The sequence below is a fragment of the Ahaetulla prasina genome, chromosome 4, assembly GCF_028640845.1.
Source record: "Ahaetulla prasina isolate Xishuangbanna chromosome 4, ASM2864084v1, whole genome shotgun sequence".
NCBI lineage: Eukaryota > Metazoa > Chordata > Lepidosauria > Squamata > Colubridae > Ahaetulla > Ahaetulla prasina.
In genome coordinates this window covers 58,500,589-58,514,279 of record NC_080542.1, presented here as the reverse complement: position 1 = coordinate 58,514,279, position 13,691 = coordinate 58,500,589, and the positions used below count along the sequence as shown (strand labels likewise).

Below are 13,691 nucleotides of genomic sequence, written 5' to 3'. Positions count from 1 at the left end.
GCCATAATATACTCACAGTCCTTCAAACCTGGGCTGAATTTTAAGGATAAATAAATATGCACAAAGTTGGATTGGAGTCGCCATACCAAAGACAGTATTTAGATACCTGCCCAATCAAAATGTAAATCACAATATAAAAAATGAATAACCTGCAAAAGGTAAGGGCAGCAACTGAATTATCCAGAAATTAAACCAAATCTGGACTATTACAATGCTCCATACAAGTAGAACAAAGTAGATGTCACTGGCTTTCTTCTTATTAGGAAATGCTGCAATCTCAGGTCTCTGTCTGCTCTTCTCATTGGATGATACTGATAATGGGACATCACTTTTTACCATTTCTAGAAAAAAAAACATAATTACAACAATAAATATTTATTATTGGATTAGCAGGCTTAATTTGAAGAAGTTAAGAGTATCACTGAACATAAAACACTTCTATTGTTATAACAGTGAACCAGCTTAGTTACAGGTAGTCCTCAATTTATGATCCAATTAGACTGGAACATGATGTAATCATTAATGGAGTGGTGCCCAATTTTGCAATCCTTTTTACTGTTAAACGAATCACAAAAATCTTGCTTGTTGGAAGTCCCCTGGGAAAATCACAAATGGTGATCATATAATCTGGGAAGCTGCAAATACCTGCCAGTTGCCAAGTGTCTTATTTTTTATCTCGTGACTGCAGTGACACTGTAATGATCATAAGCAGGAGGACCAGATGTAAGTCCCTTTTTTAAACTTTGAATGGTCATAAAATGACTGGCCATAAATCAAGGACTACTTGTAGTAATTAAGGCAACAGGGTGGAAACCAGAAGTCAATGATTTCTAGTCCCATATTAGATACAAACCCACTGGGTGATATTGGACCAATAACTCTCTTTCTGCCCTAGGAAGCTACTAAGCTACTTGTGAAAACTTGCCAAGAAAACTGCTGGGGGAGACAGGAGTTTATCTTCTTAGACCTTGTGTGAGGTAAAAGTTTTTCTAGCCATTTCCCTCATAAACATGAAAGACTGGTAAGAAGAAAAGGGTCATGAAGCCCAGCAAGAAACAAACCTGTTTCTCTGAAAATAAGACCTATCCCAAAAATAAGTCCTAGCATGTTTTTTATGCCTGCACCTAATATAAGCCCTATGCCCAAAATAAGCCCTGCTTAAGACCCTATTCAGCCAGCTGGCTGGCCATTCCATCTGGTTGCATGCAGTGCCATGGCCACAAGGTGAAAGGGGTGGTGGTGGAACTGCCCCATGAACCCTGCACTAGCTTACCTCAGGGCCTCTCAACCAGGCCATCCACGCTACACCTGCCTCATGGTGGCAGTGCCAGCCATGAGCAGCAGGAGCCTACATGGCCGCCGGCCCACTTCCGGTGTCATGGTGCTATGGCCAGGAGGTGAGATAGATGTTGGGGCATGGATGGCCTGGCTAGGGGGGCCTTGAGGTATTCTGGGGTGAGGCGCATTGGGTAGCTCACCCACCTCACTTTGTCGCCATAGCACTGGTTCATTGCTTGGTCTCATGCTCCAGTGTGGCTATGAGCAAGCAGAAATAGGGCTCCCATACATGGGAAAAAATGAAGAAAAGGAAAAGCAGTACTGGACTGGCAACTCCCATGCACTCACAAGCAACGCCAAAGCTTCTTGGGCTTTGCAAATTTTTACAGTCAGTTCATTCCAGGTTTTGCTAAAGTAGCTCTACCCCTGACGGAGCTGCTGAAAACAGGAGGGGATGCTCCGAAACCGTGGCTGAACCAACCACTGGCCTGGTCACTGAGCTGCCAAAGAGCGTTAAAAGAACTAAATTCTTAGCAGAAGAACCCATTCTTCAGCACCCGGACACCGAAAAGCAGTTCGTCGTCCAAGCCAATGCCAGTGATGTGGCTGTAACAGTAGTGCTCTTGCAAAAGAAACTCCAGAGCCAGCTCTTACCCTGCACCTACATGACAGAGTAAACACACAGTGTTTACTCTGTTTACTGACACAGAAAGGCTATGGGCAATATGGGAAAAGGAAGCCTATGCAGTCAGGTGAGCCCTCCTCTCCTGGTGCCACCTCTTGGAGTGGAGTAAGGTGCCCTTTGAGGTCTGGACTGACTATAAGAACCTTGAGGTCCTAAAGATCCTCCCCAACAAACTCTCCCACAAGCAAGTCTGCTGGGCACAGTATTTTAAGTGGTTCAACTTCGTGCTAAAATACATCCCAGGGGGGAAAAAAACCTGTTTGCAGATGCCTTGTCAAGAAATCCACAGTTTAATAGTCAGTGAGAGGAGGTCATGTACGCGATTATTCCGCCCTCCCAACAGGCGACTCAAGTCACAAGAGGTCAAACTAGATGTTGGGACAACCCCAGAGGGATCAAATGATGACGGCATTGAGGTCTCCTAGCTGACCAGTAGTCAGAAACCCCTGGGCTTCTCTAACAAGTGGCCAATTCCTGCCGGCTCTGAGGGGAAATTGCCAAGGACTTTATAGTCAAATTCCCAAAGAGTGAAGAAAATACGGTCATTTGGACCATGACTGACTTATTCTTGAAGCAAGCCCTGCCTGCTCGGGATTGTCCTCTGCCAGGAAATTGGCCAGGATGTTTGTAAAGCAAATGTACCAGTTGCACGGAGTGCCCCACAGGGTCATCTCTGACTGAGGGGTTCACTTCAACGCTAAGGGCTTAGCTCGGCTTTCCATCTGAGTACTAATGGAGCTGCGGAATGCACAAACTCCATGATGGAGCAATAGCTGAGATGCTGTGTGGACTATCAACAAGATAACTGGGCAGATTTGCAGCCTTTTGCGGAGGTGGTTTACAATAAAGCAGTGCACAGTAGCATTGGACTGACCCCTTCCAAGTCACTAGCAGCACTGAATTTGTCCCCATGCCCGAGCTGCCACAAGAGCCGCCACTGTCAATGACCCTCGCCGAATTGATGGAATCCATTGGATTGGATTGAGAGAATACAAAGCAAGTGCTAGCTGAAGCAGCACAGGCATACAAGAAGCAGGCAGAAAGGCGCGGATCTCTCCAGCTCACCTTCCCAGTGGGAGATTGTGTATACCTCTCAACCAAATACCTTAAACTAAAATTGCCTAGCAAGAAACTAGGACATAAGTTCCTAGGGCCATTTTCAATAGTGAAAATAATTAACCAATGACTGTACAACTTAGCCTCCCACACTGTTAGAGAAGATGCATCTGGTTTTCCAAAGCAGTTTACTGAAAACTGCAGTTAGCTCATAGCTAAGATCATGGGACTGGCCAGCACCTAAGCCGATGGTAGTGTAGGGGGACACCCACTATGAGGTTAAAAAGATATTGGAATCCAGGTTACACAGGGGTGGCTTGCAACCTGGAAAGGATACCTTTTTCTGAAACTATAAGAGTTGGGATGTGAAAGCAGATAGATTAGTAAAACAATAGCAAGCATAAGAGGCCCTCTGGGGATGGGGGAAGAGATGGTTAGGAACAACATTACTAACCCCCGTCACTTATCTCATTTCAGGATGTCCTCATTGGCTGGGGGGGGGGCAGCCTGTCAGCCCTGGAGCCATCTTTAATTGGAGTCTTCAAGGCTTTCACAGTGATGGATGGTCAAACTGTGGGAATGGGAGGGGGTGGTAGAGACAGTGTGGGGTTTGTAGTCCTAACAACATTTTTTCCCTTGGGAGTCAAAGACGTTCAGCCTGCACCTGGGGGAGCATGACTGGAAGTCAACTACAGTTGGGACAGTGATCTGATTGGACAATGTGATGCACATGTGGATGGAAGGAACTTTGATTTTACTTTGGGTGGGAAAAACCCAGGGCTTTCAGATTTGGGTTTTCCCAGATGTGCCAATATGACATCTCTAATAAATTCAAGCTTTGAGGAAGATGCCTGTCTCGGAGTTTTGATTTTGTTGGGGGTGTTACTTGGAACCCTGACACTCAGAACATAAAAGGAAAAGCAAACAGCCATAATGGGAATTCAAGAATTTGAAAAGACACTGCAATAGAGATGCCAGTAAGAGGTGTTTAACATTTCAGGTCTTTCTGCACTAGGCACACAGAATATTAGAATCATAGGATTGAAGGCAACTTGGAGATATTCTAGTCCAGTCCTCTGATCTAAGACCATACCAAACAAATGGCTCTCCAAACTTTGCTTCAAAAGGCCTCTAGGAATGAAGCAACCACAACTTCAGGAGGCAGACTGTTTCATTCATAATAGCTGTCACAATTAGGAAATTATTTGTTATCTCTTTCTGTAAAGCTTCCACCTATCAGTTCTTGATTTACCTTTGGGCACTACAAAAAAGAAAAACATACCCTCTTCCCTATGACAAGCCTTCAAATATTAAAAGGCTTCTATCGTGTCTCTTTTTACCTTTCTCTTCAGGCTAAACATAATCAGTTCTTTTAACAATTCTTCATAATATTTAGCTTCCAAGCCCCTTATCATCTTCGTTGCTCTTCTCTGTACTTTTTCTAGTTCCTCACCATCTTTGTTGTGTGGTAGCAACTAAAACTGTATTCCAGGTACAGTCTGGAATACACCACACATATATACACAGCTTGGTTTTGTGTAGGCTTCTGGAAACCAATCAGCATCCATGCAGGCTCCACAAAAACAATGATTGTGTACATCCAATGTCAGGAGTATCTGAATCACTGCATTTTGAATCAATTGTAGTTTTCAAATACATTTTAATGGCAGCATAGGTAGACCAGAGGTAATGGTTAGTGAGAAGGAATAAGTGATTAAGTTACTGTTGCCTAATTGTAATGAAAATGATAGATATAAAAATGAGCAGGCAACTAACAGTTTTTTCTAGCTTCCTAAATTAGGCCAGACAAATTCAGAATTGAAGAATGTTTTGTAATCTACCTATACATTTCAGTTTTTTAAACATGTTTAATGCTACCTTAATTTTTCTTAAGACTTCACCATTAGGGTTGATTAAAAAGTAAATAAAATTTCTTCTGAAGCATATATATCTCCTAAATTAGTTTAATTTCAGCAACTACTTTAAATCCACCAACTTTCAAACTAAGAAAAAAAAATGTAGAAATCAAATTAAAGTGCACAAATCAATATGAACAAGCCTTACAAGGCAATTAATTAAAATATTTGAATATTTTAACAGAATCATTGGAATTAAAGTCACCTGAAGTTTGTAATGGATGATCTTCATTACTTGATTCATAACATGAATCTGAGATTACCGTCGTGACCGCAGATGCTGCAATAGAAATTACTTGACCAAGAACTTGTGCCTCTGAATTAAATAAATATAACAAATGAAAAGGAAATATATGATACATTTTAATAACTGAATTCTCCAGCTTCTTTACAGTAAATTTATAATCCAAATAATATAGAAATACCTATATGAACAATTTAATAGTAGAATGCAGGTAGTCCTTGACTTACAACAGTTCATTTAGTGACAGTTCAAAGTTATAACAGCAGTGAAAAAGTGACTTATAACCATTTTTCACACAATCTTTGTAGAATACCTATGATCATGTGATCCAAAGACAGATGCTTGGCAATTAGTTCATACTTATGACAATTGCTGTGCCCCAAGGTCATGTAATCACCTTTTGCAACGTTCTGACAAGCAAAATCAATGGGGAAGCCAGATTCACTTAACAACTATGTTACTAAATTATCAACTGCAATGATTCACTTAACAACTGGGGCAAGAAAGATCATAAAATGGCACAAAACAAATGTCTCTGTTAACAACATAAATTTTGGGCTCAATTTTGATCTTAAGTCAAGGACTACCTGTACTTCAGAAAACTTGAAATAGGTTTTAAATTCATATACCAAATCCAAGTTAATAAAATGAAATGCTTTCTTCTTTTTGAAAGAATGGCAATACCACTAACCTTTTCCCCACCACAATCACAAAAACTTCAAAAAAGTCTTGCTGGAACGTATTACCTACTACTTGTGTCCAAACAAAACTATATTTCTCTCATAGTAGCACCTTGGTTGATTCAATCTGGCAGGGTTGGCACCTTCCAGATTTCTTCAGTTAAATACTCCTCTCTACTGGACCTTTAATGTGCCTTCTAAACAATAATGCACTCTGTAATGAGATTTCCTCTGAGATCTGAGAGCTCCCATTTCTGATGTTTCAAAGGGCTTTGAAGACCTGGCTCTTCATCCCAGCTTTTGGCAAAAATGAGTGAAAGCCCCTTTGCCCTACGTGACAGTTTAGTGGTACCTTGATACTCATTTTTAATTGTGCAATGAGTACTAAAAATGATAAGTACCAAATAAAACACCTGGACTTTGTTTTAGCCAGGAAGGACTTCCTATCTGTCTCTTTTCTTATGTCAGTGACCTTCCCAGCGTGATTGACTTTCCGTTTACTCTCTGCAACCATCCCCAGCTTCCTTTTGCGGAGATCTTGCTGGCTTAGCCAATTTCCTTTCCATTCTCCATGGCCATCCCTCTCTTCCTATAGCAGTTAGTCAACAAACAAGTACCAAGACAACATTTTTTCATCAAAATGTGTTGAGTGTCAAATTCGACAAGTTTTGAAGCAGCTGAGTACCAAGGTATCACTGTATTTATTTTGTTCCCCATCAGTTATTATCATTTCTCCCATTTTCATCATTTATTTCTAATAAATGTTTTTTAACTATTCTATTTTTTCTTTTATATTTTTTTATCTGTAATCGCCTAGAATCTTTGGGAATTGGGCACTGCATAAATTTAAATAGGCTCACTGCAGATAATAATTCTATTCTATTCCTGTATGGTGGACTTGTAAGAAAATTAAGTCTTTTTGGATAAGAATCTGGTGGATTATGCAGAATGTTCTGAAGAAGAAGATAAAGTTCCTACCGCAATTTTTTCTTTTGGGAATAACAACTGACTGTACAGTGATTGAGACTAAGTTGATTTTGAACTTAATAACAGCACCAAGACTGTTGATTGGACAATATTGGAAGAAAAAAGAATTACCTACAATAGAAGAATGGATATTGAAAGTTTCCAATTTGGCTGAGATGGCTAAAATTTCAGCCTTCTTGAAAGACAGTACTCAAGAAAAATATTTAAATGAATGGAAGAACTGGATTGATTATATTCAAAATAGATATCAGATTAAGAAATTTCGGATTGCCTTTGAATGAAGGAAGTTGTTTTTGACTTTAATGGAAGAAGTCAGGTTATGTGGAGAGAAGGATTATAATTGTGTTAGATTTTAAAATTTTAATGTATGACTGTTTGTTTAATGAACTATACCTTGTGTTTGCTCCGGGAAGTCGGGGGGGTGGGGGTGGGAGGGGGGAAGGTGGGGGAGGGGAAAAATTTAATTGTTGTTTTAAAACTTTTTCAATTAAAAAAAAAAATTCTATTCCTTTCTTTTAAAAAGTAATTAGTTTTTACCTGGAGGCTCTTTTCCATTTGATTGGTCATGAAACAAACCTACTGTCATTAAGACAATTATAAGTACAACAATTGGAATTCTCCAAGATCCTGCTGCAGAAGCTGAAAAAAAGTATATATATTTTAATACAGCCACATTTTTTAAGTAGATATTGTCAAAGACGATGATGATAATACTGTTAGCCAAGTTATAACAATATCAATCATAGGATATTAACAACAATTTATGATAAAGCATTTTTGTGTGCTTTGGATTAATTTTGAATACAATACAATATGCTATATTCAAAGTTAATACAAAATGTAGGAAAATGCTACCTAACTTTCTATTTACAGCCAGTTTGGTGTAGTGGCCGAGGCATCAAGCTTAAAAGTGGAAGATGGTGAGTCTTACAGGCACAAAGCCTGATGGATAATGTTGAATCAGTCACTTTCTCTCAGCCGTAGAGAAGAGTCAATATTAAAACACCTCTGAAAAACCTTGCAAAGAAAACTGCAGAAACTTGCACAGGAAGGTGGTAGGAGTCAAAAACCTGATTAGATGGCAGGTACTGATTTCACAGTGTATCACCTCCTTGCAAAATTAGGACCTAGTTCTAAAACATCATTCACCTAGTTCTAAAACATCATTCACCTAACTCCCAGACAGTGTACAAAGTTAAAGTTTAACCTTGACATTGAAAAAGTTATCCATAAATTTGGGATGTATACGTACAAGAAAGAAATACAGTAATTATGTTTCCATATTACAATAGACCATTATTTGAATAACCGTCTCATTCATATATAATGCAAAGTCATGAATTATAGTTTCCAAACCCAACAGGTAAGGTGACATATAATGCTAGATCAAAAGTAAAAATGTATCTTAGCATGATGTATGAACCCATAAAGCTTTAAAAAGAACGAGGACCTTCAGATTTAGAAATTACACATATTCAATCAATTCTTATCTTCCTTTCATGCCAAAAATACGTTGTAATATGCTAGATAATAATCATCTACTATACTTAAAATACAGCTAACTTTCCCATCTAACCTTCTAGTTTCTAAAATCTACGGAAAAATCTCATACTATGCAACATGTATTCACTCACCCAAATGAAACAGCAGCACAATCCAGAGGGGAACTGAGATTGCTCTCAAGTAACGTTCGGTGGTCTGGTTCCATCTGAATAACACAGTCAACAGATAAGCTGCTATCAAGGTCCATATCTGAATATTTAAAAAGGAGGTGAAATTTGAGTATAAATCTCTAACAGAGTGTTACATTAAGTTCAATTTACCACTACAAACCCATAAGCTGAATTCAGTCAGTGTATTCCTAGAAGTAACTGTTTCATCTTTATATCCTTCACTGGAAAAGAAAATGTTTTTCCATTTTAAATGACAGTTATTAATTAAATAATTTCCCATGATTATAGTCTTGCTTCTGCAGTTTCTCAAGTAGATGTTCAGTATTTAACATTTATAAAGTCATAGAAACTGAAAGAAAGAAATGCAAGGAGGAATTGATAAAAGCTAAACTGGGGATGTACAATCACAGAATCATAGGCTAAAATGGATTTTGGAGGTCTTCTAGTCAAACCCTCTGCCTAGGGCAGGAGACCTTATTCCATCCCGGACAAATGGTTGTTCAACCTCTTCTTGAAAACCTTCAGTGATGGCATACCCACAACTTTCAGAGGCAAACTATCCCATTCATTAATTGTTCTCACTGTCAGGAAATTTCTCCTTAGTTCCAGGTTGGCTCTTCTGATAAGCTTCCATCTGTTGCTTTTTGTCCTGCCCTCTGGGGCTTTTGGAGAATAAATTGACTCACTCTTCCTCATGACAACCTTTCAAGTATTGGAAGATGGCTATCATGTCAAACCATAAATGAAAGGTGTGAATTTTAGCATCTCCATAGAGTAAAGAATAAATATGGTAAAATAATTGTTTGTGTTTGAAACACTGTATCTGTATACAAACACTTATGCTACCATCTCTCAACTCACATTTCCAATCTGTAACAGAGTATGTTTATTTCAATCAGAATAGAGCTGGAAGGGACCTTGAAGATCTTCTAATCCAACCCCTACTTAAGCTTGACTGGATACAAGACAAGCATTTTGTACCAAAACAGCTTGCATACATTTTTCTAGTTCAAGGTCTATTACAATCCTAGAAATCTGTAAGGATGAAATCTATTACTACAATATTCCTAAACACAGAACGTCTAGTCTGAAAATATAAGTATTGTTATGAAAAGAGGTTGCATTAAAATTACATTAAAGAAAATTAGAAGTTAAAATAATAAACTAGAAACAGCATTGTTGCACATCATTTATATTTGATACCATCATGTTTTCAATAAAAAAACATCTATTGTAAATCCAGCTTTTAAACTATTTACTGAATCTACACTACTATTAATCTTCTCATCGTTCCCATCACCAATCTCTTTCCATTTATGACTGTATGACTATAACTTGTTGCTGGCAATCCTTATGATTTATATTGATATATTGACCATCAATTGTGTTGTAAATGTAGTACCTTGATGAATGTATCTTTTCTTTATGTACACTGAGAGCATATGCACCAAGACAAATTCCTTGTGTGTCCAATCACACTTGGCCAATAAAAATTCTATTCTATTCTATTCTAAAAAATTTTTCAAAAGAGCAATATATAACTGCTAATGTAACCCATTTCATTCCTTCTATGTTTCTTGCTTAATTTATAACAAGAAATTATTTAAATGAAGCTCAATAATTATTTTCAACTCTCCTTTCCTATAGAACTGTCATGCAGCTCTCGTTTCTTTCAAGAAGCATTGTCATTTTTAATGACATTTTTAATGCCTTTCAGTTCAGTGATTCTGAGATTTAGAGGAGAGTTTTGGGTCCTCTGAACTTAGTTCAAACTGCACTTCGAGGCAATTCAAAGTTTGAGGCTACTGGTTGAACTCGTTCGTTCAAAAATCTTCACGCGTGCGTCCCTCTCGTGTAGTTTCTTCGAAATTTACTCGTAATACTAACTCACGTGCGCGGGACTGACCAAAGGGCTGGGCCAGAGGTGGTGGTTGGGTCATGTGCAACTCGATGTAGCAAACAAATCCACTTATGCCACTACTTCCAAGAGATTGAGTATAACTTACCCAACGGCTACTGAAATAGTCTAGTCCTCGGCAAATGAGGCTGGCGGAATACTCAAGCGCGACCTGGACTCCAAAAGAAATACCGACGCAGTATAGTCCATACAGAACAGGACTTCCTGCACTCAGAAGGAGAAGAAGCCGACGGCGCCGCACGATCTCGTTACCCAAGGTTTCGGCGGCCGCATTAGCAAAAGACAGCGGCAATAAGAAAGTAGCCAAAAATATGGGTGTGTTGGAATGGCGGAGGCGACGCAGCCAGCGGCGGCCAAATGCCGTGAGGGAACGCTTGAACGGGTGCAGAAAGGTGCCGCATAGGACAGCCCACAGGAGCGGCCGCAGAAACGCCTCGAGGATAAAATAAATGAGTACCCCCACCCCGAAGCATACTCCCACCAGAACCAGAGCTCCGGTGTTGTAGAAGGCCTGGCGCAGCGGTTTCTCCAGGCGTGGCAATTGCACAGGAGGCGGCGGTGGACAACGCTGAGGGTCTGGGTCCGCTTCAGGTTCTGATAGCGGACTTGAAGAATCATCACGCTTGTATGTAGCCATGTCGCTAAGCCAAGGCGCTAGTATTATTGCTTCTTTCCTACATCTCGGCACACCCGCTTAAAAAATCCACCGGGCCAACCGCAGGGAAGCAATGATACCGCACTGAATCCTGGGGAATGCAGACATCCAGTAGGCGTTCATGTTCTGGGAACGCAGAACTTGGCGTTTGGCTTGAACATAGAGAGCCTGAAATGTGGTAGCTGCTACCCGTCATGAATTGTATGTATTTCATATGCCTGCTTCATTTAAAAAATCTAACAGCGGCATTATTTTTCTTTATTATTATTATTTTCTTTTTCTGCTGAAGGTTGACGGAATTCTGACCATTTTTGTGGATATTTTATCCAACTGATTAAGTAGTTTTGCACCATAAAATTTTATTTCATTTGATGTAATTTGTTGTTATCATTATTGTTATCATTATCATAACTTGTTATTCAGGACATCCAGAGGCAAGTATAAAATATGAGAAATGGTATTTTAAGTCTGGTAATTTTCAACTAATGCATAGAAACTCAGAATCAGAATAGAGCTGGAGGGGCCCTTAGAGGTCCAGCCCCCTGCATAAGAAGGAGATCCTATACCATTTCAGACAAGTGATTATCCAGTCTTTTCTTAAAAAACCTCCTATGATGAATCAGCCACAACATCTGAAGGCAAGCTGTTTTCACTGTTAAGAAGTTTCTCCTTAATCCCAGGTTGCTTCTCTCCTTGATTAGTTTCCACCATAGTTTCTTGTCCTGCCCTCTGGTACTTGAGAAAATAAATTGACCACCTTCTCTTTGTGGCAGCCTCTCAAATATTGGAATACCGCTATCATGCCCCACTAATCCGTCTTTTCTCTAGATTAGATAACTAAAGATTCCCCTCGCACATATGTGCTAGTCGTTCCCGACTCTAGGGGGTGGTGCTCATCTCCATTTCAAAGCCAGCGCTGTCCGAAGACGTCTTTGCGGTTATGTGGCCGGCATGACTAAATGCCAAAGGCCCACAGAACGCTGTTACCAAAGGTGGTCCCTATTTTTCTACTTGCATTTTTTATGTGCTTTCGAATTGCTAGGCTGGCAGAAGCTGGGACAAGTAACGGGAGCTCACCCCGTTACACAGCACTAGGGATTCAAACCGCTGAACTGCCGACCTTTTGATCGACAAGCTCAGCATCTTAGGCACTGAGCCACCGCGTCCCAATCTCTAGCTTAGCCAAACCCAAATCCTGCAACCGTTCTTCATATGTTTTAGTCTCCAGGCCTTAATTGTCTTAGTTGCTGCTCTTTGCATTTTTTCCCAAAATCTCAAAATCTTTTTTGTAATGTGGTGACCAAAACTGGATGCAGTATTCCAGGTGTGGACTTACTAAAGATTTCTAAAGTGGTACTAATACTTCACATTATTTTGATTCTATGCCTCTGTTTATACAATCAAGGATTGAATTAGTTGTTTTGGCTGCTGCCGCATACTAAGACATGTTTAATGATCATTCACTAGGACTCCAAAATCCTGTGGGAGGTATACTCCAAAAGGACAGTGCCAAAACCTTTCTTCCAACAGACCCTTTCACAATTATTGTTTTTGAGCCAGGTTTTGCCTAATCTGTATTTATTTAGTCATGATTTATCTCAGAAAACTCCTTTATCTTTGAGGAATTAGCCTGATAAGGTACTGACATCATGTTTTCTGGACATGGAAAGATAATTAAATCACTCCTGCCTTCCCAGAGACATACTAGTGAGTTTTAAGATTATTTATTATTTCTGCTGATAATAAATTATCATGTTATATTCTGATTACATTTAAGAAATCACATTGGTCTGGTGCCTTCTTTGCAATTGCTTTGCATTTCTTTTTTGTTAGGCTTATTGTTTGTGTTTCATGCTGGTCATTCACCAAAATAAAGTTTGAACTAGATGCCTGTAATTAGAGTGTGTCATTTAATGGGGTGAAAAATAATTTTTGCATTTTTTTTCAGTGAGGGGTTCTAAAAATATGTTTCAAATCTGCTGTTATTTTTGTGATTGCATAGTGTTTAGCTAGTTATGATAAATTCACATCTGATCATATACCCCACAAAAGTCTCTTGTAACCAAAATACTGTTAACTTTATCTTCTCAAAATTACACCTTGTGCTGCAAAAATTAAAGTTTTTTTCTTCATGAATCTTATTTAGCTGAGCAAAAAATAATCAATGCAATCATAAACTAATTTCAGAAAGCAATTATCTGAGTTACAAAAATGATTGAGTTTCATCAAGTCGTGTTTTGATTCGTTCTGCGACATCAGCCACCAACTTGCTTCTTGGCCTCTGATATATCTATCACATTTCTGATACAACTGTGCTTGCTGCTTCTGTGACCTGTTTCACACATCTCTGTATTGATAGGGGATGACAAGGTCCCCTGTGATATTTGCATTGGTTTGTCAATGAACTTCTTTATTTCTGCTGCAGTCAGTTGGCATGTCAAAAGTGGCTCATATACACCTTCAGACTAGTTACTCCAGCAGAGTGGATGCTCTGGCGTTGATTAAAGTTTTTTTTCTTGCACGCACAGAAAAATCTCCCATCGCATGATCATCTGCACCCCTCAAGTCAATGATGTTTTGCACACCAGCTCCTCTATCT

At 39.3% G+C, this 13,691-nt stretch overlaps 1 protein-coding gene across 1 annotated transcript in view; it reads right to left on the bottom strand.

The window, feature by feature from the left end:
- TMEM245 (transmembrane protein 245) overlaps nt 1–11,183 on the bottom strand; it is a 52,269-nt gene extending 41,086 nt beyond the window's left edge. The window contains exons 1-5 of the mRNA XM_058180850.1: nt 10,526–11,183; nt 8,481–8,598; nt 7,384–7,485; nt 5,141–5,251; nt 150–341 (exon numbers count right to left, since the gene is read on the bottom strand). Coding sequence (XP_058036833.1) covers nt 150–341; nt 5,141–5,251; nt 7,384–7,485; nt 8,481–8,598; nt 10,526–11,074 — 1,072 coding nt within the window. The 5' untranslated portion in view covers nt 11,075–11,183. The remainder of the gene's footprint in view (nt 1–149; nt 342–5,140; nt 5,252–7,383; nt 7,486–8,480; nt 8,599–10,525) is intronic.
- Between the last annotated feature and the right edge of the window lie 2,508 nt (nt 11,184–13,691).